Genomic DNA, 26,761 nt, shown 5'->3' on the forward strand with positions numbered 1-26,761 from the left:
CTTTCTCGTCCCGCCCCCCAGCCTTCCCTTAGCCCCCGCCCCCGTACCCGAGAAGTCCTCGGATTGGCCTCTCGCGGCCGGGAGGTGCCCTACCCGCCTCTCTCCCCTCTCGCTATTGGCTGGCTGTGCGCGCGAGGCTGCGCGCGGGCGTTTGAAGCGGGAAAAGCGTTGTTGCCATGGAGACGCGGCTTAATGGCCGCCGCCGAGCGGCGCCGCGGCCGGTGAGTGAGGGGGGACCCCAGCCCTGAGGGGACGGGGACAGCTGGGGCAGGGAGGACTCTAGGGACATCGCCCTGACCGGCCCCACCGGGCTCTAGACGGGGGAAAAGCCGTGGTGGGACAGCTCCGAGAAGGATGAGACGTGTCCCCCCTTCAGGCACGCGGTGCAAGCCCGGACGCGTGGCGGTTTGTTTAGCTACTTTTTTATAATTACAAAATATTTTTCAATTTTGCATTTGATATATTTTACAGATAACACATAGCTTATACACCATGTAAAATATGTAAGTGGAATTAAGAATACATATTTATATACATTATGTAAAATATTAAAAATACTTAATTGCTACTTAAAATACGTTTTTAATATATTTTACATAAAATATATGAAATATATTTTTTTATGTTTATATGTTTAAAAACTTAAGTAAAACTTTGAAATTATGAAAGAAACCGTGAGGGGCAGTTGGTGGACCCTGCTGGGAGGACGAGCTCAGGCACGGTTTTCAGATAATTGGCACCGTGCCATAACTCGTGGGTTATTTTCTCGGCACGTGGTTGAATATTGGACACTTCCAATAGTCAGTATCCCAATATTGGACGCTTCCCCTTCCCCGTGCAGCTGTTCCTGGCAGCTGTCGGGATCAGCTGCAGAATGGGGCCTCTTCTGCTGAGGTCACCAGGCTATAATTAGTATGGAGAGGGGAATAAAATACTCTGACATGCTTTGTGGGGAAGCAAAAAAATCTCCAATATTTGTTTGTTTGTCAGCCACTTTTAATGACGTTAATTAGTATGGATAGAGCAACACAATACTCTGAAGTGCTTTCTGGGGAAACAAAATAATCCCCAATATTTAGTTGTTTGTAAGGTGGTTTTAATGACATTAATTGTTTTATTAACTTCCTCAAGGTATGTCAGTGGCAAAGGAAACCCCCGTTTCTTACTTGTTGCTGCAATCAGCAGACCTGTGTCAAGGTCCAGCTGTAAAATAGCTTTTAAAACAATTTAGCATTAAAACCCTTCCCTCCCCTCCAGTTACTATTGCTGTGTTGAAGCTGTTAGTGGTTATCTATTGGCAGTGTCCAGCTTCAGAACAGCTGAAGGCTGAACAGCAGTGGAATGTTTAATGCCGTGTTGTTTACGTGCAGGGTGGAGTAATCCTATGATCTTCCAAAGGCATCTGCTGCAACGTCAACCACAGCTTCACAGATCCCCACCTTTTGCATTAAAATAAAGTTTTAGGCTCATTTTACAAAACAGATTATCTCTTATTGTGGAGCTTAAGAAAGTGCAGCTTCCTGTTCTTCACAGGAATGCCCTAATTCCCAAGGAATGGGGACAGAATGATTAAAGGTAAAGCATTTTGTGTGTGCTCTGGGAAAGCAAATTAGCCATTCACTTCTGGAGGGTTAAATCAGATTTGGCTTTGGATCACCTTAAAAAAAAAAGAGCTTAATGTTCAAATGAATAAGGAATGAAGATGGATGGGTAGTGACAAGAATTAATGCCTTTCCCTTTTCCCTATTCATTCTTTGCTTCTGCATTTCAAGAAATCTGCAAATCTTTGGCAGAAGAATTTGAATGAGCAGAAGCTGTGATAAAGTGCTGAAGTCTTTTTTTAGATAAAATGGTTGCAAGTAATGAGTTCAGTGTGCTGCTGTAGCTGCTATCAGGAGAAAACATCCAGCTGCTACACACATTTACAAACTTTTAAAACTCTTAAGTTTTATTTTTAATAAGATACTTGTAGAGGACAATGGTTTACACAGAAAACAAGGTAGTGTTTATGGTTTGTATGCTGATTAACAATTTCTGTGTTCATCAAATAGTCTTGAAAATCTTGACTAATAAAATTATTTCATAATCAGGCCAGGTTTTATGATTCAGAGTGATTACCTTAGCCCATTTGCAGGACAAAATGTATCATTTGCATTTGTTGGATTGTCATGTAAGATTTCTTCACTTTATTCCCTAATTTAAAGAACAGATATAATGACATTTATGTTCTCTCTCAGTGGTGACATCAGGAAATCATCTAAATCTAAAATTGTCACTCTAAATAATCTGAAATTGTCAGGTCAATTTGAGTGGGATAACAGGACCTGTGAGAGTTACTCAAATGAATGGGGTCCTGAGATCTTTAATAAATCAGAAGTTAATAATGATCAAGCTATAGTGGTTCTAGGCTGCTTTATTCTTAAAATAATTTCTATGGGTCTTTAACATAATTTATTTTATACACAGTGATTGACACTCACCAAGCACCTTCGAAGACCTTTCCTCCACCTTGAGAAGTGCATTGAGAAGGAAAAGATCTTGTGAAAGAGGTAATTAATAATTAAAACAATTTAAAAACGGAGAGTCAGCTCCTAGAGCATAATTTTGTTGTAAGTTAATTTCCTATAGGACAGAAAAATGCAACCACTCCTTTTTGTTATTTACACCCGACTTTTCTGTTTTCCATCAGCTTTATGATCAGTGAAAATAATGGCCAGTGGAAAAAACCCTCTAATACTGAAGCTGAGAAAGAGTTCTCTTATGACAAACTGCAATCTAATTCTGTGGCTAAGCTGGTTCCTTTTATATGTAATTCTAATGCTTTTTTACAATAAACACTCACACATTACCAGCATCTGGAAGGCTTTTAAGATCTTTTTAAAACATCTTGGCATACGAAACAAGTGGTAGAGAACTCGTGTTTGCCACACAGAGGTGTCAGGCTGGGTGCATGTGGAGAATTATACCTCCACACTCACCTCTTTCTCAAAATATGTTATATTCAACTATTTCAAGAAGTCCTAGTCTTTCATGCCAACCTGTATTCAGTGAAGCTACCCGTATCTTTGTGGGGAACAAGGCCTAGGTTTTGATATGAGGATACCACACTGAAGAATGGTATGTTTTTCTGCCTCATGACGTGTTATTCTCATGGGTGAACAAACAAATAACTGAGGAAATGCTGGCTGTTGCGAGACTGCAAGTCTTCTGTCTTTTCTTTTGCCAGAAGATGGCATTAGCAATTTAGGATTCTTGAAAACTTCCTCTTAGTTTTCACAAAGCCTGTTTATTTTGATGAGTTGTTTGCCAGTTAGTAAAAGCATCTTCAGACACAAAGGTCTCTCATCTAGGGTTGGATGAATAAAAGTATTTTATCAATAAGGAGAAAGATATGCCTTTTTTTTAGAGCATCAGTGATTGAAAGGTGAGAAGAGTTTTACTGGTAATTGCAGTTTTCCCTGAGTTCTTTCATGTTTGAACCACACAAAATCTTTTAGCAACTGTCTACTCTTGAGTTTCAAAGTGATCAAAAATGCTGATTTTCTCATTATGCCAACACCTAATTTTTTTTTCCTGTAGTTAATTAATTTATTCCTCCTTTATTAGTGAACAGGTTTTTTTTCCCCTTGCTTGTGAAATTCCTGTCCTGTCAAAAAGGAGTTGGTGGAGTTATCCCTGAAACCACTCAGATCCAGTAAGATTTATTCTATCTGGAAAGGCAGATCTCAAGTCTCATTAAGAGGCCAGGTCTCATTAAGAAACCATTTAGTTGCTTTCACATGGCAGAGAGCCTTAGCTAATTAGCCACAGAAGCTGCTTACATTGCTCTTTTAGGTTCTGCAGTACCTACATTACTTGGATTTTCCTAATGCCAAGAATTCTTCTGACTTGTCATTCCATATAATGACAACCTGTTTTTTCTAGCTGTTTAAGTATATTTTGTTTCATTTTTAATTAGAACCTTGACCTTCAAATTTGTAATTCTCTTCCCTTGTCTGCTGTTCCTTTTTTAGAAAGCGTCTCCATTGTTTTCCTTTTTATTCTTTTTTCTCTCTCCTGTGTTCACCATTATAATTTGAACAGAGGTTATTACTGAATTAGTGTCTTTGGACAATCTGTATTTAATATAAGAATATATAGGAGATGTAGGTGTAATCTAGGATACAGATAGAGAGTAGACAAAGTAAATTTATTTGATTATTTTTGCCTTTAACAGATTCTCAACATTTTTGAGATTGGTATTTTGGTCTTGAATTCTAGTTGCTCCTTTCATCAGAAGCTTCCCATGGCAGTGCATATAGAGACTTGCACAGCACCTGTACTGGTTTTACATCTAAAGCTACCTTATGTAAGAAAGGGAATTTTTCCAAAATGTATTTAATTTAAGTCTCAGGTTCCTGTGTGTTTTTATGTGTTAGAGAAGTTTGGCAAGTGGAGAATACTTGTGAAACCCTTGCACACATGTGGTGTTTAGTCTCCCTGATCTCTGTTTGCTGTCCTCTCTGTCAGTTTTGACTTCCACCTTCCAGGATCTATCAGTCTCAGCAGTGACTCTACCTCAGGATTCAGAATCACGTTATCTACAGATTAAATAAATTCACTTACTTGTGAATTTTTGGGTCATGTAGTTCATTGTTGTTGAATCTCATAATTTTACCTAAAGCATGGACTGTAAGTAATTTTAAATGTTCCCTACTGTACATTTTGGCCTCTGTAGTATCTTATACAGTCAGCACTTTATATATTAATCCATATGATTTTATTGTTATTATTACTACAACATAATGTATTAATTAATTACATGGACTCACATTTGGGCATGACCTTATTTTCTTCTATAATATCATTGTAGAGAGACTTGAAAAGACTCTACTCTGAACTGCAGGGAGGAAAACTTAAATGGCTTTTGTTGAGTCTTACTGTCACCTCCAAACATGAGTAAGAGCAGTATTTGTTAAGGTCCTAGACTGAACAAACATATGAGAAGGCAGTGGGCAGCAAATACTTGAAGTGCTATCATTTTTGTGTTTTATGGAAGAAGTAAAAATATCTGCAGATATTAATCCATTGGCATACAGACAGCTGCACCATGCATTGCCAGTAAGACATAAGTGAAGAAGTTGGGGGATTTGGGGCATACTTTTCAGTGATTCATGTTTCTTTTCTGGGTTTCCCAGGAATGCAAGTATTGCATTCCCAGTGGCATATATAGATTTAGAGAAATGCTGTCTTTCAGATTTTGCAGAATTGTTTTTTTGGTTTTTCTGTCAAGGAGACTCAGAAATGCTCAGAGGATTTATGAAACAAAAAGGTACACAACAAAACTGCAACTTTGCTATAGTTCATCTGTAAGATGAATCGTCTTAATTAGGCAGCTTGAGGTGAGAACAAGTACAATTTTTTCTCCTCTGGTTAGTTAACCAGGGGTATCTGAACCACGTTAGACCATGTGCCTTGATATTAAATTGACTGTCTAAAATTAGGCATTTTACATTCTATAGCTTGAGGGCAGGGTTTCAGTAGCTGTGGCATTCATCAAGTAGACATCAGGCGTGTAGGAACTCTGTGGCAGTGAGTAATATTGCCTTGTGCATTTCTTACATGTTGTATATTGTATGTAATTTTAAAATACAGTTTCATGGATAAAAGATGTGTTTCATGTTTTACTTTTTTGTTGTTATGGCTATTTTCTTTAGTGTTTGTCAGTCTAGTGTATGTAAACTTGGAGTTAAACAAGCTTGTAACCTAACTGCAAGTAATGGCATCAGGAAATGTGCAGTTTCTTAATTAGTAACTTTGTCAGATGTGGTGTTTCATATTATTCTAATGTTTATTTTGTTTAATTTCTTGTAGGCTCTACGTTGAAGATGGCATCATGCCTTTACGAATGCCTTTGTGAAGCAGAACTTGAAAAATACTATCCCCACTTGGCTGCCTTTGGTGTTGAGACAATTGATGAGCTTGCCGAGGTTGCCCTGGAAGATTACTCCAAACTGGGGGTCCATGACATAAATGACCGCAAACGTCTTTTCCACCTCATTAGAATAATCAAATACACACAAGAAGAAGGCGCTGCAAACTTAAGCAAGCAGGATTTTCAACCCCATGGCCTTTTCATTCAGCCTCAGGTGACCAAGTCAGGACCCCGCAGACAGCTGCGTTTCGAGTCCTTTTGTGGAGAAAATGATGGAACAGTTAAAGACTCTGAACCGGAGTTGTATCAGTCATCTGATTTCAGTGCCAATGAAGAGAAGGACAGTGTGGGGGAAATGCTGGGACACATCCCACCACACAATGCAGAACCGATCAGATTAACTAGAAGAGACCTAAATATTGCTGGAATAGGTACAAAAAATGACCTGAGCTGTCCAACAGTTTCTGATGATATTGCTCCTCTCCTGGGTGATTCTGAAGTTCCTATTGTACAAAGAGTAACTCATATTTCAGGGTATAATTATGGACTACCTCATTCCTGTATCAGGTAATAATCACTCACCTTTATTTTGCTAATACTTCAGGTTAGTCATAATTGATTCTTTCTTAATTGTGGAGCAGAATCTGTGTTCCTCACCTCCAAATAAGCAATCCAAGCACTACAGAGCAATGCAAAGTCTTACAGAAAAGAGAGATATTAATAGGCATTTCCAACTCTCCGAGTCTTATAGAAGGAATCATCTGAATTTGACCAGCTGCTACTCACCAAGGTTGTCTAAGAATAGTCTTTATTGTCTTTCAGGACTTAAGGCTTTCTTTTCTTGGTATTTGAGCCAATCTTTGTCTTTCCATGGGACTATTTTTTTAAAACATTATTTTTCCAAAATACAGAATTGCCTGTTGTTAAATTTGTCAAGCTTTTCTTGGTAAAAAGGATACGAGCTTTGATGGCTATATTTGTTTATAAAGAAATTTATGAACTGAAGATTTAAAAGGAAGCAAAATGAATGCAGCTGGGAAGGGTTACAGACCTGGTGGTGAAAGGGATGCCTTGCAGCTGCTCCCTAGGCATGTGATCTGTAACTTCCATACTTTTCCCTGTGTTTGGTACTGAAGGGGCTGGGGTTATCATGAACCACTGGTAAATCTACCCTGGCAACATTTTTAAAGCAGTAAATATTTTTTTCCTGATTCACCAGAGGCACGTGCGCCCCTACCCACATAATACCAGTATCTAGCTTTTGCAATGCAGTCATGGTAGTTAATATGCAGTGAAAAGAGGTAGTTTTATGAAGTTAGGTCTGGTCTGGGAAGGTTGTGGAGAAAGATTTGGTGTCAATTACAGCTCCCACCTGGAGTGCATGTAGTCTGGAGGGATAGATGCTGCTGCCACGGTGGAAAAGTACTAAGCTGACATAGTAAGTGGAGCACTTAACTGAAAGGCAAGACAGGTTTATAACTCTCCTTAGCTGGAAAAAAAATTCATTCCCACCTTCTGGAGAAGTGTACTAACTTCCAATATATATTGACATCTGGGTGTATTCTCTGTGTCTTCTGGAAGATGAGCTAATGTGCAACTAAAAGGACAGGATTTATAATCTTGGCAAATTAAAAAATGATACATTATTAAACCTAATGCCTCAAGTAAAGGAGTTAAAGATTTTTAATCCTGCAATAGAGACATGTTCTTCATTGTTCTCTCTTTCCTTGTTCTCTTCTTTTGCAAGCACATTCATCTGCACTAAGCATTACGGCTCATCTCGTGGGCTTTCTGCATCCTCCTCCTGAAATGCCTCAACTTAATTTTCTTGTATTTGGAGAGTTGAGCATTTCAGGCAGGCTTGGAGCAGCATGCTTACACTCAGGTTTGATTCCTGTTTTGCAAATGCTTAACTGCTTTGCTGAATCCATCCATTCCCATGGCACCTTGGGATTTGACCACTGTAAAGGCTCACCTAATCTATGAGGAATATTGGAAAACACAGATACTGTTTCAGATAGCAGAAGGACAAAGAGCTCTTTTAATATGTTCAAATTTATTTTAAACTTGCCCACAGCAAATAACTTGATTATGCAAAGACATAATTGTCCTTCTAACCTATTATTCAGTTAGATTTCTGATGATCTGTTTCATGACTGTTGTTTGACTTTTTTTCCTAGTAATGAAACATTGTTTTATTGTAAAATACTATTTATATTTTAAAAGAGTTAGTAAGAAATACAAACTTTGGGTTCAGCATATAGAATTAATGTGCATTCTATTCCCATACAAAATAAACTCAACAAAAATGTTCCTCTGTACTAGAAAAAATTATTCCTTTTTTCTCATTACTGAGTCTCTAAATTTTCAGGGTTTTTTTTTCTCCAAATACTGCAATCCTTTCTGCTTCAAGCTCTTAGAGCACAACAGGCTCTTGCTGCAGGTCACCAATTATGCCCTCTGGCACCAGAATTAAACTTCAGAGCTTCTGATCATTTGTTGGATAACATTTGGTGCCTAGTGATATGCATAAGCTCACACCAGCTTATGGAGCATCTTATTTCAAGTGTCATTGCTTTTCTTTTCCGACAAAAGAATTTTCCATCTAAATGCACAGCCTGATCCTGGACTGCACGGGAAAGCTGTACTAAAATTAAAGGGAGTCTAGTGACAAATGAAGAATGCTTGTGTGGGGTCTTCAAAGACATATCTTGAGATTTAAATGTGCATCTCATGTGCTTCTGGGGAATCATGGAGCACAACAGCAATGATACCACAAGCATGTGGATGTTAATGAGATGTTGAGTAGCTTGTGGGTTACAGTTTGTTAGACAACTGGTATATATGAGTTTTCAGTTGCTACGCTAAGAGATTTTGGCACCTGGACAGTGTGGCAGAAACACTGCTTTTGGGCAAGTTGGGGCTTGATTATTTGAAATGCAAATCCAGACTGAAAATTGTTACTGATTTGGCTGAAGACAGCTTGAAGAAGGGAGAGATATATTGAATACACTCTGGTTAATTCAAACTTATTCTGTTCACAAAATGCTGTACGCAGCAGGTTAATCAATGAAACATGAAAACACCTCCTGTGTATGAGGTGTCTGGAAGGGGACTAAAGTAAAATTGCTGAAACATCAGAGCACAACTTTGTTTATGGTCTAAAACCACATAACCCTTTTATGAAAAAAGATCAAAGGGGAGACGAGGATGAGATCAGTATTTTTCTTTTTTGAGCTAAATAGGAACATGGTGATACTATCTGATTTGCCAGTTTGAGTCATTTACTTGTAACCAGTTGGACAGTCTATAATGGGAAGAAAAAAGTCCAGCATGAGAGGAAAGGCAACTAAGTATTGTATCTTTTCCTTTTCAAGATCTATTCATATTTTCGTTGTACATGATTAAGTGATTAATCATGAGTGCAAATAATTGCACAAGATTAAATTTCATTTCATTAACTTGGATATTATGTCAGCTTCCATCTCATGTTTGTGTACAACTGAAAATATGTCAGTCCAGCAGCAAGTACAGGAGAGTAGCTGTACAAACATAACTATTCCTTTAACAGAAATGTACAGGAAGCATCATTCTGTTTAGGAAAAATCATCAGAAACTGCATCATGTAAAAATGAGGTGTGTTGTGGAGGTTTTTGATAGGCATTAAGAGCAGAAACATTCTGTGGTAAATGTAACAAATTCAGGCGTATTTTAGATTCTGTTGTAACTTGATTTTAAAATGTTGTAGATCCATTACTCCATTATTGTTGTAGATCCAATACTTTCGACAAAGAGACTCCATGGACAGAGAGTGACAAAATCAGAGTGTGTGTCCGAAAACGTCCTCTCTGCCTGAGGGAGGAGAGACGTGGGGAGGCAAATATAATCACAGTGAAAGATCAGGAAACCCTACTTCTGCACGAGAGGAAGGAGGCAGTTGATCTTACACAATACATTTTACAGGTAACATTCTCCATTGAAGGTTGTGTTTATGGGCCAGTCACTTGCATGGAAGGGTAAAGCTGGAGTTTCCATGAGGGAAACCAGAAAAGGGCTATTAGTATTTGTTATACTGAAATGGGTGGTGGGCTTTTGATTTAGCTCAGAGTTGTCTATATTTGAGTTGCTTCTGATTTATGCCAGACTGTGCCAGGAAAACTGAGCCCAGAATTTTAAGGTCTAGAAGTATGTCTCTTGGAACTTTGTGTGTGGCAAAATAAGCCCTCTGCTTCATGCCATTGCTGCAGGAGAAGTGCCTGCTGATGGCTTTCCAGGTACTTCAGTGAGGAGTTCCCTTTCACTGTTTAAGCACTGTAGGTCTCTTTCAATGAATCATACATACTGTCATCCCCTCCCTTCCATTTTTCTCAAATGCTTTTGAAAATGAAGTTCCCTTTTGTCTTTGTCTCTTAATCCCAAATACTTTGTGCTGTCATAGTTCAAATTCCCACTTGTGACTGACTGACAGCACCAGGAACAGAACTGATTGGTAGAGGCAGGAAGCTATTCTCACTCTGCTGAGTGTTATTTTTACAATCTGGGCCCTAGTAACAACTGTTTGAAGTATCTGGTAAAATTTCAGATCTCTCTCAGGCCTAGTTCATGTGCCACCTTTTACAGTGGGACACATGCTGAATCATTTCCACAGACCCTGCTTCTTTGAGTCTGATCTGGAGTGTGGGAAGTTTTGATTTTCTTGCTCCCTTTTGAGTTCAGACAATGTCGCTTTGCTTAGGAGCAGAGCTTCTTTCTTCTCTGGCACAAAACTTTTTAAGAACAGAGGCAATTATTCACAACTAAGTTAAAAGTGAGAACTAATTTTGAGAGAGTCAAGAGTTGACTCTCAGTTCTTTTTACTGTTACAGTCTGACAGTACCTCTGTACTCTGTCTGACAGTACCTCTGTACTCTGTAGACTGATTCATTTCATGAATAGGTTTTCTTTAATTAGCTTTTTTTTGTTTCTTGTTAAAAGGCTCTGGCATGTTATGCTTCAGAGTGATGGGAAATTGAGGCATTTTTGTTTTCTTTTTTTTCCCCCTACCCTGAATCTCTTGACTGGTGTGTTCCTACATGATTTGTGCTGCATATTAAGTGTGCTAGATCACCCTCTACCTAATCCAAAGCTGTATGAAGTCACTGGAAAGACTTTCATTATTTTATTTTACCTTTGAATGGAGTTGGAGGGGAACTGAAACATATTCATGCTCATGTAAAGATTATCTTTGTTTTATAGCATGTTTTTTGTTTTGATGAAGTCTTCGAGGAGTCATGTACCAACCAGGATGTGTACATGAAGACAGCTTATCCTCTCATTCAGCATATTTTTAACGGGTAGGGCATCAGTGCTTACATTGGTTATTTTTTGTTTTGTCATTTTCCAATTTTATGTCTATGCCTGAATTTTCCTTTATGCTTTTCATCTTTTGAAATGTACCTTCATTTCACGTTTGCCACATGCCTTCCCCCTTTCAGATGCAATTTTGACAAAAGTAAATCAAGGAAAACTTTCTTCACGCTAAGTGACAAATCTCAGTTACAGAAGGTGGTTAAATTGAACTCAATTGCAACAATGTGACAGCATGGTCAGGCTAGAATAAAAACATGTGCCCCAGGATTTCTGAGCTCTCATCTTCACTCTAACAAAGGCTCCTGTGTGGCAGAGCACACTCATCTGTAGAGAAATAGTGGTACCTCTTTCCTGAGACTACTGAGAAATATTTTTACATGTATTTGTACAGTTCACAAGGTAATAGAAATTATGAATAACCTTGTGATTTATTTTTGTTGATTTATATTTGCTTAGAGGTTTATTGTAATTACATACTTCCTGATTAATGGGAAATTTATGGTGGCTTTACATGAGGCATCTTATTTCTATGCAAGGTTGTATATATATATTGAATATATATTGAATATAATTACTTTGAGTCTTTGAAGGAAAATATGACATATCCATACTGAAAATTAACAAAATGGAGCATTCTGTTACTGAAAATCTCCAAGTGTCATCAACAGAGACCGAGTATCCTGCTCTTGAGAAAAGGAAAGTGAGAACGGAGAGTGAGGCTTGTATCTTGCTGTGCAGTAATCACTAAAGCCACAATTCTGCTGGTCCAGTAATGCTACCAGAAGAAATTATGCTATTTTTTTCCCAGCTTTCCCCTTACTTTTCCATCCCTCCTGCCAGCATTCATTTAATCTGACACCATGGTGAGGCCAGTCTGCAATCTAAACTGGCAAGAAATTGTTTGCTGTGATTATTGCAGCCCTAGATTTTTACCCATTCCTCTGCCAGGAGTACTGAGCCAGGTGCAAAATCTTTTTTTTTTAAAGGGGCAGGGAAAGGAAAGGAAAAGAAAGGAAGAGAGCCAGCACCTTGTGCTACATCAGATCTCTACTTGGAAATCATTGTTAAGCATCCTGCATTTTCCCAGAGAGGGCAGCAGACCAAACCTCATTGCTAAGGGGCTGCTATAGATAGACACCAGCATTGCAGAATATTATTTAATAGATATGAATGAATCAGATGTCTCACTGAACACATATGCTGTCTTCACAGAGGCAATGCAACTTGCTTTGCATACGGGCAGACTGGTGCTGGCAAGACTTACACCATGATAGGGAATCACCGGACCCCAGGACTCTATGCCCTGGCTGCCCAGGACATCTTTAGGTACCTGGAAGCATCACCATCCAGGAAAGAGCAAGTGGTTCTGATCAGTTTTTATGAGATCTACTGTGGACACCTTTATGACCTGCTAAATGGAAGGCAAAGGTATGATTTCCTACAAGCCTGTGGTTGTGAATGACTTGGTTATTGTTTGGAAATCAATTCCTGTTTTCATGTGATTACATTTAACATACTAGCATTTATAGTAAATGTTATATATTTAATTAGGCTTGTTCACAGGAGATACTTGGGGAGACTAGCAAGTTCTGACAGTAGATACTGTGACATTGATAGGGACTCCTGGTTTGTTGTTTTGGGGAAAAATAAGGACTTAGGTTTGAGATACAAGTTCAGGCTCTTGCTTACACTGTAATAAGATAATAGCTGGACATCCATGGGAAGAGAAACTAGCTTCTTGTGGCCAGAAGTTCCTGTCTTAAAATCATAGAACGTTTTGAGAAGGAACGTTAAAGATCATCTTGTTCCACCCCTGCTGCCCTGGTCAGGGACAACTTCCACTAGACCAGGTTGCTCCAAGCCCCATCCAACCTGGCTTGAACATTTTTGGGCGTTGGACATCCACAACTTGTTTGGACAGCCTGTCATGTGTCAACCATTGTGGAGTCCTCGTCTTTCCCTGGTCAAGCATAAACTGTGGCTGTCCCTCCTGGTGTGCCAGTGGAGATTTGGCTCTTGCCAATCCGGTCTCCGAAGATGCTGTTGATCTCCTAAGTGCTGGACTCTGCAGAGCCAGCTCACCTTCTCCCTGGGCACCTTTGCCTGGCAGCCCAGTGACTCAGCCCAGCAAGCCTCTGGAGGTGATGCTGAAATATGACTCTAAGGCTGTAGGAGCTGCTTTAAAATCCTGTGCAAAAAACATTAGAATATGAATAGAACAAAATTTACAGATTGATGAGGACTTAGATGAGCCTGAGATGTAGTTTAAAGGGAGACAGGAACTCTAACATGTAAACATGGTAATTTACTTCCCTGCTTTATTATGTTCTTGAACTAGCAGAAATGCATTGGTAATGTCTCTTTAGCAGTGAAATGTCAGTGGTACTTGTTATAAATTAAGTACCTCTTCAGCTCTGAAAATAAATTAATGACAGCAGGGCCTCTCCCCTGTCAGTAGCCCTGATTGCTTTTTCTCAGTGTCACAGCACAGACGTGTGTTTTCATTGCTGCTTTCTGAGATTTCAGAGATCTTTTTTACACTGTTCTCCTGTCAGGCTTTTTGCAAGAGAAGATGGCAAGCACGTCGTTCAGATAGTTGGACTGAGGGAGGTTCAGGTGGATTCTGTAGATGAGCTGTTGGAGGTAATGTTTGGGATTTGTTCTTTGTCTTCTGCAGCCCAATTTGCTTATTTGTGAGGTGTGTCACTTACAGAGATTATTTACTGTGTAGCACAAGTGTATGTTCCTGTTTAAGGCCCTGAAATTGGCAACCCCAGCAAGGCACCAAGGGGCTCTATTAAAAATGTCTTTATTCATTAAGCTGTTTCTTGTGTTAGCCACATGCTAACAGCTGTCACTTCTGCTGCCATTCCATAGGGAAAGATTCCAGAAGATAGTGTCCCAGTAAGGGACCTTGAAAGCTGGATATGTATTTTCTCCCAGTGTGGTGTCTCGTGGGTCTATGAACTTAGGTTTTTGTATATAAAAGATATGTGGTTTTTGCACAGAATATATAAATTTGAAAATTATTAGAAACAGACATTAGAAAATACTAAAGATTGAGATATTTTGTCTGAATTAGGATTAAAATGCTGCTTATGTGTGTGCATGATAACAGCCAAGTAAAATTAAGATTTTTAAACAGTAGCTTAAACATTTTTAAACATTCACCAAGAACAAGGCTTCAGTTTTCTTCCCTACCTGGCTGAGCTCTAAAAGGACACTGGCAAATTTTCTGTATTGTCTTGCAGCAAGCAAGCTGATTAAATCTACTTTCTATTTAGCCTGACTTTGCATAACTTAATTCTTTTTTTTATTTTCATAAGGAAGTGTCAATTACAAGTGCCTGATACTGTAACTGGCTCATTAAAATTGTCATAGTGTTGTCCACTGATATTGCACTCAATTTAGTTGTTCATCTTCCCATTAACTCCAAGCTTCAGGACAAGCTGGTGATATTTCTGCAAGTTAGGGTGCAAATTTACTACATGGTTGATTTGCAATTCCTTGGTATTATCACATTCCACACACAGAAGAGCTATTAAATTACTTAATTTTTACAGATATCCTGAGGGGGAAAAATACATTGTTCACAGGCCCTTTTGAACACAGAAATGTCACTGGCTTGACTCAGAACTTCTGAGTATTCTGCAACAGATATATGGAAATATATCATATGGAGCTTTGAATGCATCCCTGGTTAGTCACTACTCATTGATGTGGGCTTTGATTCAGAAATTGTCTTCACTTAGCACTGATATAAAGCTCTAAAGCTGCACTGGGTGGTTATGTTGCTCATTGAGAACTGGCCACTGAAAAGTGTGAATAATTCACATCTATCAGCTGAGAATGTATTGATTTTGCTAGGCAATATTTTGATTTGTTCTTGCAGCTAGAAGCAAAATTAATGGCTTTTCTATGAATGCCCTGCTGCAGTCAATGTTAGACTTTCTGCAACAGTGCTTAAAAGTTTTCAAAAAAGAATTATCCAGATTTGTATCTTGAAGGAGCCTTTATCCTTCTGCCTTGCCTTCCTTCCTTGTTTTCTTGTTTCACTGTTTTGTTGAGAATAATTAATCTTTTAGTTTGTTCCTTACTCTGGCATAATTTTTTTTTTTTTAGTTTTGGAAATATAGAAAGGTTTTGGCAGTTCATAAATTTGTATGTGACTTTCTGGATAACTGTACTCATCTACTACATAAGAAAGTAAAATTTTAAAAGAACACAAAAAATAGTCAAACTCATAAGTCTCTTAGATTGTATCTGTAGTACTAGAAAAGTATGCCAGCAATATAAGAAAGAATTTAATTTTATAATTTTAATATTTTGCAAATAGGAGTGAGTGTGTGCAACAGATTGTTACTAGCAGTGTAACTCTTTAAGCAGTGTAGCTCTTTAAGCTCTGTAGTATCACTACAAGCAAGTCCATGCACAAAGCTCTGAAAGAAATATTGGAAGGGATCCAGTCTACCTCTACTGCCTTGCACCAAATCTTAAGGCTGTAGTGCACCTTTCCTCACAATGTTTCCTCACCTTAGGAGGACAGGATCTCTTTCTGAGAGACTGTGGTTTTATTTACAATTCATTTGGATTTTGTCCCCCTTATTTTGCAGGTGATTTTGAAGGGAGGAAAAGAACGTAGCACAGGAGTTACTGCTGTCAACTCAGATTCCTCTCGGTCTCATGCTATCATCCAAATTCAAATTAAAGACACAAGCAACAGGGCATTTGGGAGGTAAGACTGGAAGCAGAGGTGTTCAGTGCTGATGTCAAGCCCAGGGACATCCAAGAGACAAAGAGGAGGTGTTAGTGCACAAGTGTGAGTTAAATTAGAAGACGGGGTTAAAAGAGACTATAAAAAGTTCCACAGTCCTTTCTCTGTTTCCAAGGAGAATGTTTTAGGCACATCTGCAAGAGCTTTGTCAAAATTGTTCATACAAATTTCCAGTGAAGGAGTTTGACAATCAAATCCATCCCCTCATCTTCAGTGTTTAATTTGGCTAAAGGTAGACACCTGCAGTGTACTTATCCACATGTGAACTCACCACCTTTGAAGTCAGTAGAATGAAATTGCCATTTCTGGGATCCCTGCAGTAAATTATGTCAGGTGCATTTGCCCCTCAAAGCATTTCTGTCCTGTAATTGACTACAAAGGGAGTGTGGGATGACCAGCCCAGGTGGAGATGATTCCACAACAAATGTTTGCCTTTGGCCAGAAGAATCAGAGTACCTCACATAAACATCCATGATAATTTGAGTGTGTGACTCTGATGCTATCTGCAGCAGACAGAAAGAGCGGTTTACTTACACTTGTGGCACGCACTTTATGTATTCAAAAATGAATTGTATCTCTTTCAGTCATCTTTTCTCCATAGTAAACAACCTCAAGAAATAGGTCTGAGGAAGAATGTGCATCTGCATTACTGCCAAGTATCACAAAATCTGGCTAACACCTCCTTCCATTAGCTACCACACTGTCTTCTTTCCCAGGATCTAATTTTGAGCATAAGACAAAATGGGGGGCCACAAACACTGAAGAGAGCAAAAGACAGAACAGGCAGGCTTAGAAATAAAAGTATAGAGGTTTATGTAGGTGTGGCATTTGAACTGGGGGGGTTTGTGTGTCTGAAAGGGAGGTGGAGCTGAACTGAGGGAAGGGTGCCAAGATGTGCCCATAAAAAAAGTCAGGGGTGTTACAGAAAAAGAGAAAGGACAAAGACAAAGATACAGTGCCACAGTCAGTACAGCAGCTGGCACCCAGAGCTGGGGAGTGTGAAAGTGAGTAATGGAGTTCTGTGGAAAGAAACAGCAGGGATCACTGAAAGTTCAGTGTATTACTTGCTACACTGGAAATTTCTGTTGTCCTGAATTTCCATTTGACATGGCAGTTGTCTGTTTTACCTGGAAGGAGAAATCAAAACATTTACAATTTCTTTTAGCCCTGTTCTTAGGAAACTACACACACAGTGATTATCTGGAAAGATGAATGTGTTGTACTTTACAGAGCTTATCCATTAAACTGTGGAGCACTGTCATTGCATGTAACTACACTTTATATTATTTAATGTTAAGATGCTCTGACACGGTTCCTGCTCCTATGCTTATTTTGGTATCTCAGATATTTCCAATGGATGTTTCCTATTGTTCAAAAGTAGTTATTTCTAATCACTGTTCTAATGCCATGTGTTTCAGCCTGCTGGTTTAATAAAGAAAAAAAGAAGAGGGGAGAAAAGCCCCCTAAGATAAATGCAACTTTGTTTTTTCTAGGATATCATTCATTGACTTGGCTGGCAGTGAAAGAGCAGCTGATGCCAAAGAAAAGGATCGACAAACAAAAATGGAAGGAGCAGAAATAAACCAAAGTCTTTTGGCAGTAAGCTACTATTATGTCTGGGGAAAGTTTTTTATTTAATTACTAGCACGTGTTTTAGGATAAAAATGAACCACAGAATAATGTATGCATGTATTCCATGGAGAGGAAAAAATAACCAAGGTACTAAGTGTGTTCACTTTAATACCTCTCATGACTGAAAAACAATTTAAGAAGGAAGAGATATCCTTATAAAAATTAAGTATTTTTAATCCATTCTTACTGCCAGACAGGTAAACATAGCATGGACAATGTTACGTGTAGTATAAGTGTCCCACATTTAATATAGAAGGTATTGGCCCTTCTAAAGAATACTGGCTTGGAATTGCCATGTTTGTTTAATGAAAGCATATCTGTTCCTGCTAGTTATTTTTACCACTTAGGCTTCTCTTTCAAATCAGGAATAAAGGACTTAAGAGCATAAAAACGATCAATTTATGTGTGGGGAGAAAGGAACAGGAAGAAATGCACTCCTGAGGCAAAGTGTCTTTTTAAGTGTCCTTAGTCAGGCAAAGAGGGACAAAGGAGCAGAAAAATGCCATCTAAGATAAAGCAGAAGTGCCTAAAAGTGTAAATGCTGCAGAAAGGTTTGCACCTCCTCTAATGCAAACAAGCAGGGCTCAGTGGTGACTGGGGGCTTCTCTAAGCCAGGCTGAAGGTGATTTAGGTTCCCAGGGTAGGAGCCAGCAGAGCAGAAGTCTGCACACAGCTGTACCTCTTAGTGTGTTGTAAATAGGAGGTAGCTTGCTCTGCTTTGGGGATGTAGATGCTCTTTTGCACAGAGGCTCTTCCTGCACTGGAATATTAGCATTTGTGCTGGGGAAGTAGCCTGAGAAGTGAATGTGTTTCTGTACTTCATGCTTTCTTGAGTACTTGCTGGTGAATAACTGAGTGTCATGGGGAGTTGGTACCTCTGTAGAAAGAAGTCTGATCTTGAAGGTCTGCTCCAGCCTAAACAATTGTGTGATTCCTGAGAATCCTAAGCCCATGAAATTCTTTTAAAAGAAACTGTAAAATCAGAGTCTGTACATTTTTGGTATTGTGTGAAGCTAAGAAGATACCTGGACAATCTACAAGTAGTGACTGAATTAAATATAAAAAACAGCTTTGGGTAAATCTTTGTAAACTGCAACCTGTAAAACCTAGCTCTGGCCTCAATGATCATAACACTCTGTTCAGACCTTTTAACCCATGAAATCTCAAGTCTGCTGCTGGTTGGAATATTCATGTTTTCAAGTGGAAGACTTTCAGACACTGCAACTATGAGAGCCAGACTAAAGAATTACAATAGTTTAATCTCTTACTTGCTACAGGTGCAGTTTTTGATAAAATGCTGTGAAAGTGAGAATAAGTGTCATTTTCAGTGGGAGTCTGTAAAATGTAGAAAGGCTGTAAATGCTTGATGGCAGTATCACCATGACAATACTGTAATCTGCTATCTCGAGAAGAAAGAAAATAAGAGAGGTAGCTCAAAAAGCTCTGTCCTTTGGGTACACCTGCCCTGCAAGCTGCAGCATAGTCTAGGCTACACCCAGTCTGGCTTCAGACTAGCTAGATGTAGCGCAGGCAGCAGCTCTGTGGAGCTCCATGTGTGCTCAATGTGTGTGCTTGCTCCTTGCATCTGGTTCTGCCCACGGGGCCATCAGGCAGGGCACAAATTGACCTTGCAAGGGACAGCACATAGTAGGAGTCAAAGTGACACAGGACCTGGGTAGGCTTGGTTTGATGTTGTTCAGATCCTTGCCAGTGCATGACTGATCTGTTTTCCTCTTCTGTTTTTTCTTTCTTTTGGTAGCTAAAGGAATGCATTCGGGCGTTGGATCAGGAACAAGTGCATACTCCTTTCCGGCAAAGCAAGTTAACTCTGGTAAGATGAGCAGAAAGCAAGAGGAGAAGTTTCCCTGCTGAGGACAAAAATAAGCAAAAAATCAAATAAATAAATAAATAGATGGCATAGTTCAGTAACTGCTTCCTCTCTTGAGGAAGAGAGGAAATGCATAGCTTTTGTAAATTTTAATTTTAAAGATAATCGCAGAATTAAAGTCAACTGCCAATTTCCTCCAGCCAACAGTGGGGACTGGCATGGGAAAAAAAGAAACAAACCAAGAGCTGAAACCAAACAAAACCCCAAACACCACCTTCCAGACTCATACAGCGTTACCATCCATCTCCCCACAGTCTGAATACAATCCTGTATCTTCTATTCAATTACTGTCCTGGGAGCTTTCATCAATAGTTCTTTACTTCAGTTGTAACTTTTGCTTTATTCCTTAAACCGTATTGGCACCCTTGCAGCATCTGGAACAAGGGCTTGTTTAGAGCTCTAATTAATACCTGCATTCATTTTAAACTATAAACAAATAAAGGCAAGAAAAACTAAGACAAGAGGACTACATTTATCAAAAAAATTAAAAAGCCACTACCTCATGTTGAATTTCTTCTGTAGATGTTGTTCATTTACAGGATGTACAGGAGACATGAACTACTAAGAACCCAATTTCTTTTTCCTTCAAACTCTAGGTGCTGAAAGACTCTTTCATTGGCAATTCCAAGACATGTATGATAGCCAATGTTTCACCAAGCAACCTAGCTGCAGAGCACACCCTGAACACTCTGCGATATGCTGACAGGTAGGAGGTGAAACTCAGTTCTTGCCAGGGTGAAAATCACAAAGTAAAAAGCAATGTGTGATGTTTGCCATTACATTTTATTATAGTTGAATTGAAAAGGTTGATTTAGGCAAGAAACAGAATCTTTAAAAAGCTAATAAAATAGTTTCTTATTCCAACTCTTATATTTTGTCTTAAATTTTTTGGGTCTTGTAAGTACTTTCTGATGGCTGCTTTCAGTGATGAAAATATCACTGTGTGTCCTGTAACTGCAGGATTACTGACCTTAGCAATCAAAAGTTTTGATTTAGTTTTGTATTTTGATTCTACTTAGAATGTGTCGCCCTCCCTCCTACAGAGCAGGAAGTAAATTACAAGCTATGCAATGCTGGTCTTAAAAGGACAAGAGACAACTTGAGGGGCAAGAGGAGCAGAGGGAGGGAGCAGCTGAGGGTCAGGGTGGTAGGCAAAAGGGTGATACCAGTCAATCATCTCTTCCAGCTGTACTGCTGAGTCTGATCCAGGAGCAGACTCGCCTGAGCTATGAAGCCCCATTGCAACTACTTCAAAAGTCCTGCTTTGAGCCTTGTGGGACTCTGTGATGTGCTGTGTACGACACTAGCTGGTTCTGCTGCATTATAATGTGTGGAAATGCACTTGCACTGAAACTGAGGCCATTTCCACTCACTTGACCCATTTTGCACTGCTCAAGGAAAAGCTTAAAAAGACTGCTATAGATTTTTCCAAAAGTCCAGGAATTTTAGCAGAAGGGTTTTGATACCTGTGAAGATCAGAGACAGAAAACAAACCACGATGTTGAATTCAATATTTAGTCTTAGTATGTGAAAGCATTAGTTTGTTCTGAAGATGCTGTTATTTATCTGAAAGCCTGACATCTTCTAAATCCAGCCTCTTTTTTACAGGGTCAAAGAGCTGAGGAGAGGGATTAGATACCCTGCCCCTGTTACAAAAAGGCGTCGCAAAGCTGGAACTGTATCTCCAAGGCTTATCCCAGGCTCTCCCTTTTTGCCACCTGGGGAAAAGAGTTCTCCAAAGAAAGTGAAGCTAGGCCTACAGCATCCCTCAAGTGCTGCAAAACCAAAGGCATATCCTGCAACACTCCAGCCCCCTGGGGTCCCTCTTACCTCTACCCCCAAGGGAACTGGCAAAGGACATACCTACATAGAAGATACCAGCACTCCCTGCTTCCACCACACCACCCCAGTTAAGGGAGTCCTAGAAATAACACATCCCCTGAAGAAAAGTTACCTATCCCCCCTCCCTGAAAAGAGTTCCTCAGTGGAGGATTTCATTGCCAAAGAGGAGAGTGGCCAGCAAGACAAGTATATGCAAAACAGAACACCTGTCCAGTGCCTGAAAGTTCAGACAGTGCAACCTCTTCAGAAACAATTTGTTCCTAATGACGATAATTCCTCTGGAGATGGCAATCTCCAAAGCGAACAGGAATGGGGAAATACTTTTACTAAACAGTCTGTTGAACCATGGACATATCTGCCTTCATATCAGAAGGAAAGGGAAGAGCATTTACGTCTTTATCACCAGCAGTTTCAGCAACCCCCTATTCTAAAGCAAAAATTGAACTATCAGCCCCTTGAAAGGTTTTTAATGCAGTATAAGCCCGAGGAGATTCAACTGAAGCAGGAGCTGAGCCTACCTCCAACTGAAGGGCAGAGCAAAGAGTGGATACAGCAGGAAGACCTGGATGACAGTGATTTCAGTGAAGATTCTTTCTCACCTGTCTGTAGTCAAAAGAGTGTGAAAAGAGAAAATAGCAGCAAATCCAGTCAACATTCATTTTTCCTTCATGAAAGAGAGCAAGGAACCGAAGAGGAGCAAAAAGGCCAAAAGCGGCAGGATTTATTTTTTAAATATTCAATACCCACGGAAGATCACAGATTAGATGACAGCTGGGATTGTAGTGAGGGCCGCTCAGCAGTAGAGGAACCCATTAAAAATGCAGGCTGCAGCAAAACTCCTGCAGACTGGAGCTATGACTTAGCTGAATTCCCTCCCAGCAATACTGCAGAAAAACCTTACTGTCTGCAGGAAGATCCTGCTTGCAGCTGGAGAAATGGCAAGGACTTCCTAGCTGATCACAAAGAGAACAAGTCCAAACACAAGCGTCTTGTTTACTCCAGTGAAGCCACCTTAACTCCAGAAACGGATGCTTCAACCCCGTGTGTATCTCCTGTATTGAAATCAGGAACTCCAGAGTGCAAAGAATTTGATCTCCAGCATGAGGAGAAGGAAGAATCCATGTTGGCTAAAAAGGCTACCCTTGTAGGAGGAGATGTAAATTGGAAAGCTCAAAAAAATGGAGTCAGCCACTACGTTTCCTCCAGTTGTTCCTCAGACTTCACCTCTGAGCTCATGACCCCGCCCCGGGTGTCATCTCTTGATGGTGAGGACACAACTAAAACAGAGAAAGCAACTTCCAACCAAGAGCAGCCCCACAGCGAGAAGCAGGTGCCAGACAGTGACACCCAGACCAGCTTTGAGGACGAAGGCTGGCAGTGCACCAGGAGCAGATCCATGACCGACAGCATGCTGGAACTGGCAGAGCAGCCCGGCCATGGGGAAAGGCTCTGTGCCCTGCTGGGCTCCTCTCAAGCCAAGAACAAGAAGCTGCCACCCACCTGCGGCCGTGTGAAGCCGTGCTGCTGCCACCTGCGATCAGTTTTGTCCAAGCAGGGGGTCCGGCGCAGTTTGTTTCTTGAACGTGACCCGACAGAAACGTCCACAGCTGGATCCCCAGCTGGATCCGCCGTCCCTGGGCCAGAGACCCCCTCTCAGGAGTGCAGCCGGCTGCAGCAGCCCAAGCCAGGAGCAAGGAATGAGGACCTCACCCATTTTGAAGACCCTGCCAAGTCATCATTCAGCAATGAGGAGACAGGGTTGCTTAAAAACAAGTCACAGCAGAGTATTTTTACACAGGAGACTTTTGCTGCAGATGCAGGATTTGCAACCAAAGATAATAAGCCAATAGCAAATGCAAAATGCCCCTCACAGCTGTCCAGCAGCTGTTCTCCACGTGCTGCATCAGAGATGGGGAAACGGCAGAGGGAAGCCCTAGAAAAGGCACAGTAAGTCTTGCTTATCAGGAAGTTTGTAGTGAAACTTAGGAAACCTGGACATGTGATACATTTACGGTTTTTTGTATGTCATACTCCTATGTACTTAAAAAAACAATGGTTAATCATTCTATTAAATAAATATAAGATTCATCATAATTTACAGTAATTATCTTAAAAATATATGGTTGCTTTTATTTAGAGATATTTTAAAATCTCACAGGAAGCCAATTATTATATTGTTCTAGGATAATGCTAGAAGAATAAATATTATAATACAAACTACATTAAATGGCTTACTATAAGCTGTAAAGTACCTAAAATATATCAAAACCTTCCATCAAGAATCAGGTTATAGCTGTTTCATCAATGAAAAGAAAAGCTGCTAGGGCAGCTGAACAGTCACTGAAGATGTAGATGTAAAGCTTCTGAGTACTCTGAGCTGCCAGTGTCAGCTCCCAGGGACTGGGCTGCATTCCCTTGACTGAAAATACATTGTTGGTCAGTGGAACTTGCTCAGAGGAATCAACACAGCACTGCCTTCCTGCTCAGCCTGTTTCTCACTGGAATTACTTACAGACTCATGGCCATAAACCATTTCACCTATTGATTAGACACAATAATTAGTTGTGCTCCTTGATTCTCCTACAGTGAAAAGCAGTTGTGTGCTGCCTGTGCTAAGGAGGGGCTGTGGTCACTCCTCTGTGAGCAGCCCTCAGTCACCCAGCTCATCATGAAGCCCACACCAGTGCAGTCCAGTGCACTTCATGGAGCACTGGTGTGCCCTTCCTGAGTGCCAGGGACCCAGGACAGCAAGGTTTCCTCTGGGGTATTCCTCTTTTTGAAGGTTTATTGAGGCCAGCTGTGATTACAAGCAGTGATTACACTACAGGCTGTGTAACCAGTGTGTGTTTTTTGTTAATCAGAAAGGCTCTAATTCGTGCTCATCAGCAGCAGCTGGATGAACTGGCACACCTGTGCTTCAAGGAGGAGTGCTTGATAAATCAGATGTCAGCAATGGTAAGTGCTTCAAATGATGGTTTTGGTGGCCATTGAGCTTGCATAAATTAATCTTAGAGATTATTAACTTGAATTGGTGATGTGCTGTTCCTTGTCAGTTCAAGCCCTTCTCCAAGGACTGTCTTAGTCCTGGGAGAGGCCTCTCATTTTCAGTGCCTGCTGTGTTTGCCACTCTCCACTCTGACAGACCCTTGGGGAGCAGGAGATGGATGGGCCAACCCTGAAGCCCTTGTCTCTGATAAGAGAGCCTTCCCTTATCTCACATCAAGGGGCAGACTGTACCAGACAGGCCATCTGTCCCTGTGATGTTTTAGTTCTTACAGGCTGGGACAAGGAAGCCAACCCCACAGAACAGAGCCCACCCCTAGGGCAGGACACTGGTGGGATTTGGCTCTTCCCTCTGGAAGCCTCTTTGCCTCTCACACTGCAGGTGTGCCAACAGCCTGGGCCTCGCTTACTCCACTGTGGCTTGTGCCTCACACACTCTTGGCTTTGGTTACTCAAGTGTTTCTTGGCTTGTCTTTGCCTCAGATGACAGTGGTGTACCCTAGACTTAAAAACTGGCACCTGCATGGTCCCACTGCTACCTAGGCAATCCCAGTTCTCTGTTTCTCCTGTATCCCAACAGATGCTTGTCACACCTATGTGAAAATCCAGACTATGAACATTTTCCATTGAGAACTCCTGCCTTCCCAGTTCCCTCTGCTTCTCAGTAAAGCCAAGCTCCATTGCTGCATTGCATTATCAAACCATTACAATTCTTGTCACAGTTCAGATCTGAACTACAGGGGACTTTTCCCTCAGGGACTTTGGAGTGAGGCCACCATGTGGCTTATTCACTGTGACTTCAAGCTGCATATGCTGTTTTACAGATAACAAACAGGTCATAAAGCATCACAGGAGACATAAACTGTATTAGTTTTGTGGCAGACAATGCAGTGAAACAAAGCTATCTTTCATCTTCCTAATTTTTTTTCATCTTTGAGATTGTTCTTCTTAAGTCTGTTAGTCACTGGGCACCAGCTCTCCCCCCACATTTATTTGCCACTTGCAGCAAGCAGTTATTTTCAGGCTAGCAGAATTTTTACAAGCTTGCCAGGCCTCCCAGCAGTGCGTGAATAACATACCCTGTAGTTTTATTTCACAGCATGACCTTTTTTGGGTAATGAAATGTGCTTGGGCTTCATGCATCAGCTTCTCTCCTTCCATTTGCAGATGGTTTTAACTTCTCCAGCCATGAAACTTTGTCTGCAGGAGAAACTCCTGCCAAGATCAGATGCACACTGAACAAAGCAATATTTAAAGTATTTAAGAAAAATATGCCACAGCAGCTGGGCTAGTCTTCATCGCTGTCCTGATTTCCCTGCAGGACAGAGATGCAGTGCAGGAGATACAGCTGGAGTACTGCCAAATAAGCTTTTGCATGATTGATTTTCATACACAGCAGCTGAATTTCCCAGCCCTGGGGAAGCTGACACCTCCCAGCTTCTCCGGCACAGACCTGTGAACAAAGGCACCAAACTACTCTCAGCTGGAGAGCCAAGCACGTCCAAGTACTCCCTTACTAATACAAGCCCTAGTTAAAAAAGGATGAAAACTCCAGTTTTAATCACAGTTCCACACTGGTTTTTATCCATGTGGCTATGAAAGGTAGAGTTCCCTGGGCTGAGGCTGGGTACGGTGCTAGAATTGCTCATGGCAGACCTGCAGCCATGGCCCCATGACCTGATGGGACATAAATCCCTTGCATCTCTCAAGATTGGGCTATAATGTCTGATCCACAGTGGCCTAACTCACCATTTATTTTCATAATTGATAAATCCAACATGAAAGGTGTCAGGAACAGAGTTCAGTACATTGTAAAACTGGATGACCAGTCCCGGTACCAAACCTTTGAAAATCTAACCAGAGTAGAAGAGTGACAGCAGCTGCTTTATTTTTAAGCCACTACATGAGCTGTAATTTCACTAACAGATAAAACTACCAGAGTCAGTGAACCTTGGTATTTAGAGGCACTGACCTTTGTGAGGGCTGTGACTTAATAAGGAAATGCTGATTTAATCTACTAGTCTGCAGAACACTTTTACATTCTGCTGCAGTGTAAAAAATACTCTGATTTTTTTCAACCTACTGATACTGTTCCTTACTGTTTCCTTGTGCCTTCCTTGCCAGGATTTTCAGAATTTCATGGCCACGCTGGATGAAATCTTGGTGCTGAAGTCAAAGTGTGTCCAAACAATGCGAGCCCAGCTTCAGCTCTGTTCAGCCTCCCCTGGCACTGACAAATCACTGCAAACACGTCCATCCGTTTAGACCTTCTTTGCTTGCACATGCACTGGAGCAGCTACAGGAAACGCCAGCCAGCACTTTGCTACACCTGGTGCTGCAGAGTGTGGGTGGTAGGGGA

At 40.6% G+C, this 26,761-nt stretch overlaps 1 protein-coding gene across 1 annotated transcript; it reads left to right on the plus strand.

The window, feature by feature from the left end:
- Positions 1 to 175: 175 nt before the first annotated feature.
- Positions 176 to 26,761, plus strand: KIF24 (kinesin family member 24). Its single transcript, XM_059492759.1, has 14 exons — positions 176 to 221; positions 2,467 to 2,549; positions 5,854 to 6,481; positions 9,688 to 9,877; positions 11,150 to 11,247; positions 12,476 to 12,691; positions 13,819 to 13,906; positions 15,877 to 15,998; positions 17,531 to 17,636; positions 19,429 to 19,500; positions 20,154 to 20,263; positions 21,166 to 23,346; positions 24,261 to 24,354; positions 26,527 to 26,761. The coding sequence occupies exons 3-14, from the start codon at positions 5,868 to 5,870 to the stop codon at positions 26,665 to 26,667; spliced, it is 4,032 nt and encodes a 1,343-aa protein (XP_059348742.1). The 5' UTR covers positions 176 to 221; positions 2,467 to 2,549; positions 5,854 to 5,867; the 3' UTR covers positions 26,668 to 26,761.

Source organism: Ammospiza nelsoni, chromosome Z, assembly GCF_027579445.1.
Source record: "Ammospiza nelsoni isolate bAmmNel1 chromosome Z, bAmmNel1.pri, whole genome shotgun sequence".
Lineage (NCBI taxonomy): Eukaryota > Metazoa > Chordata > Aves > Passeriformes > Passerellidae > Ammospiza > Ammospiza nelsoni.

What these genes read in the sequence shown, in the direction of transcription:
- KIF24 (XM_059492759.1), top strand. Translation starts at nt 5,868, where the DNA reads ATGGCATCATGCCTTTACGAATGCCTTTGTGAAGCAGAACTTGAAAAA. An exon ending in AGCAACAGGGCATTTGGGAG is followed by an intron (nt 15,999 to 17,530) that starts GTAAGACTGGAA and finishes TGTTTTTTCTAG; the next exon opens with GATATCATTCATTGACTTGG. An exon ending in ACTCTGCGATATGCTGACAG is followed by an intron (nt 20,264 to 21,165) that starts GTAGGAGGTGAA and finishes TCTTTTTTACAG; the next exon opens with GGTCAAAGAGCTGAGGAGAG.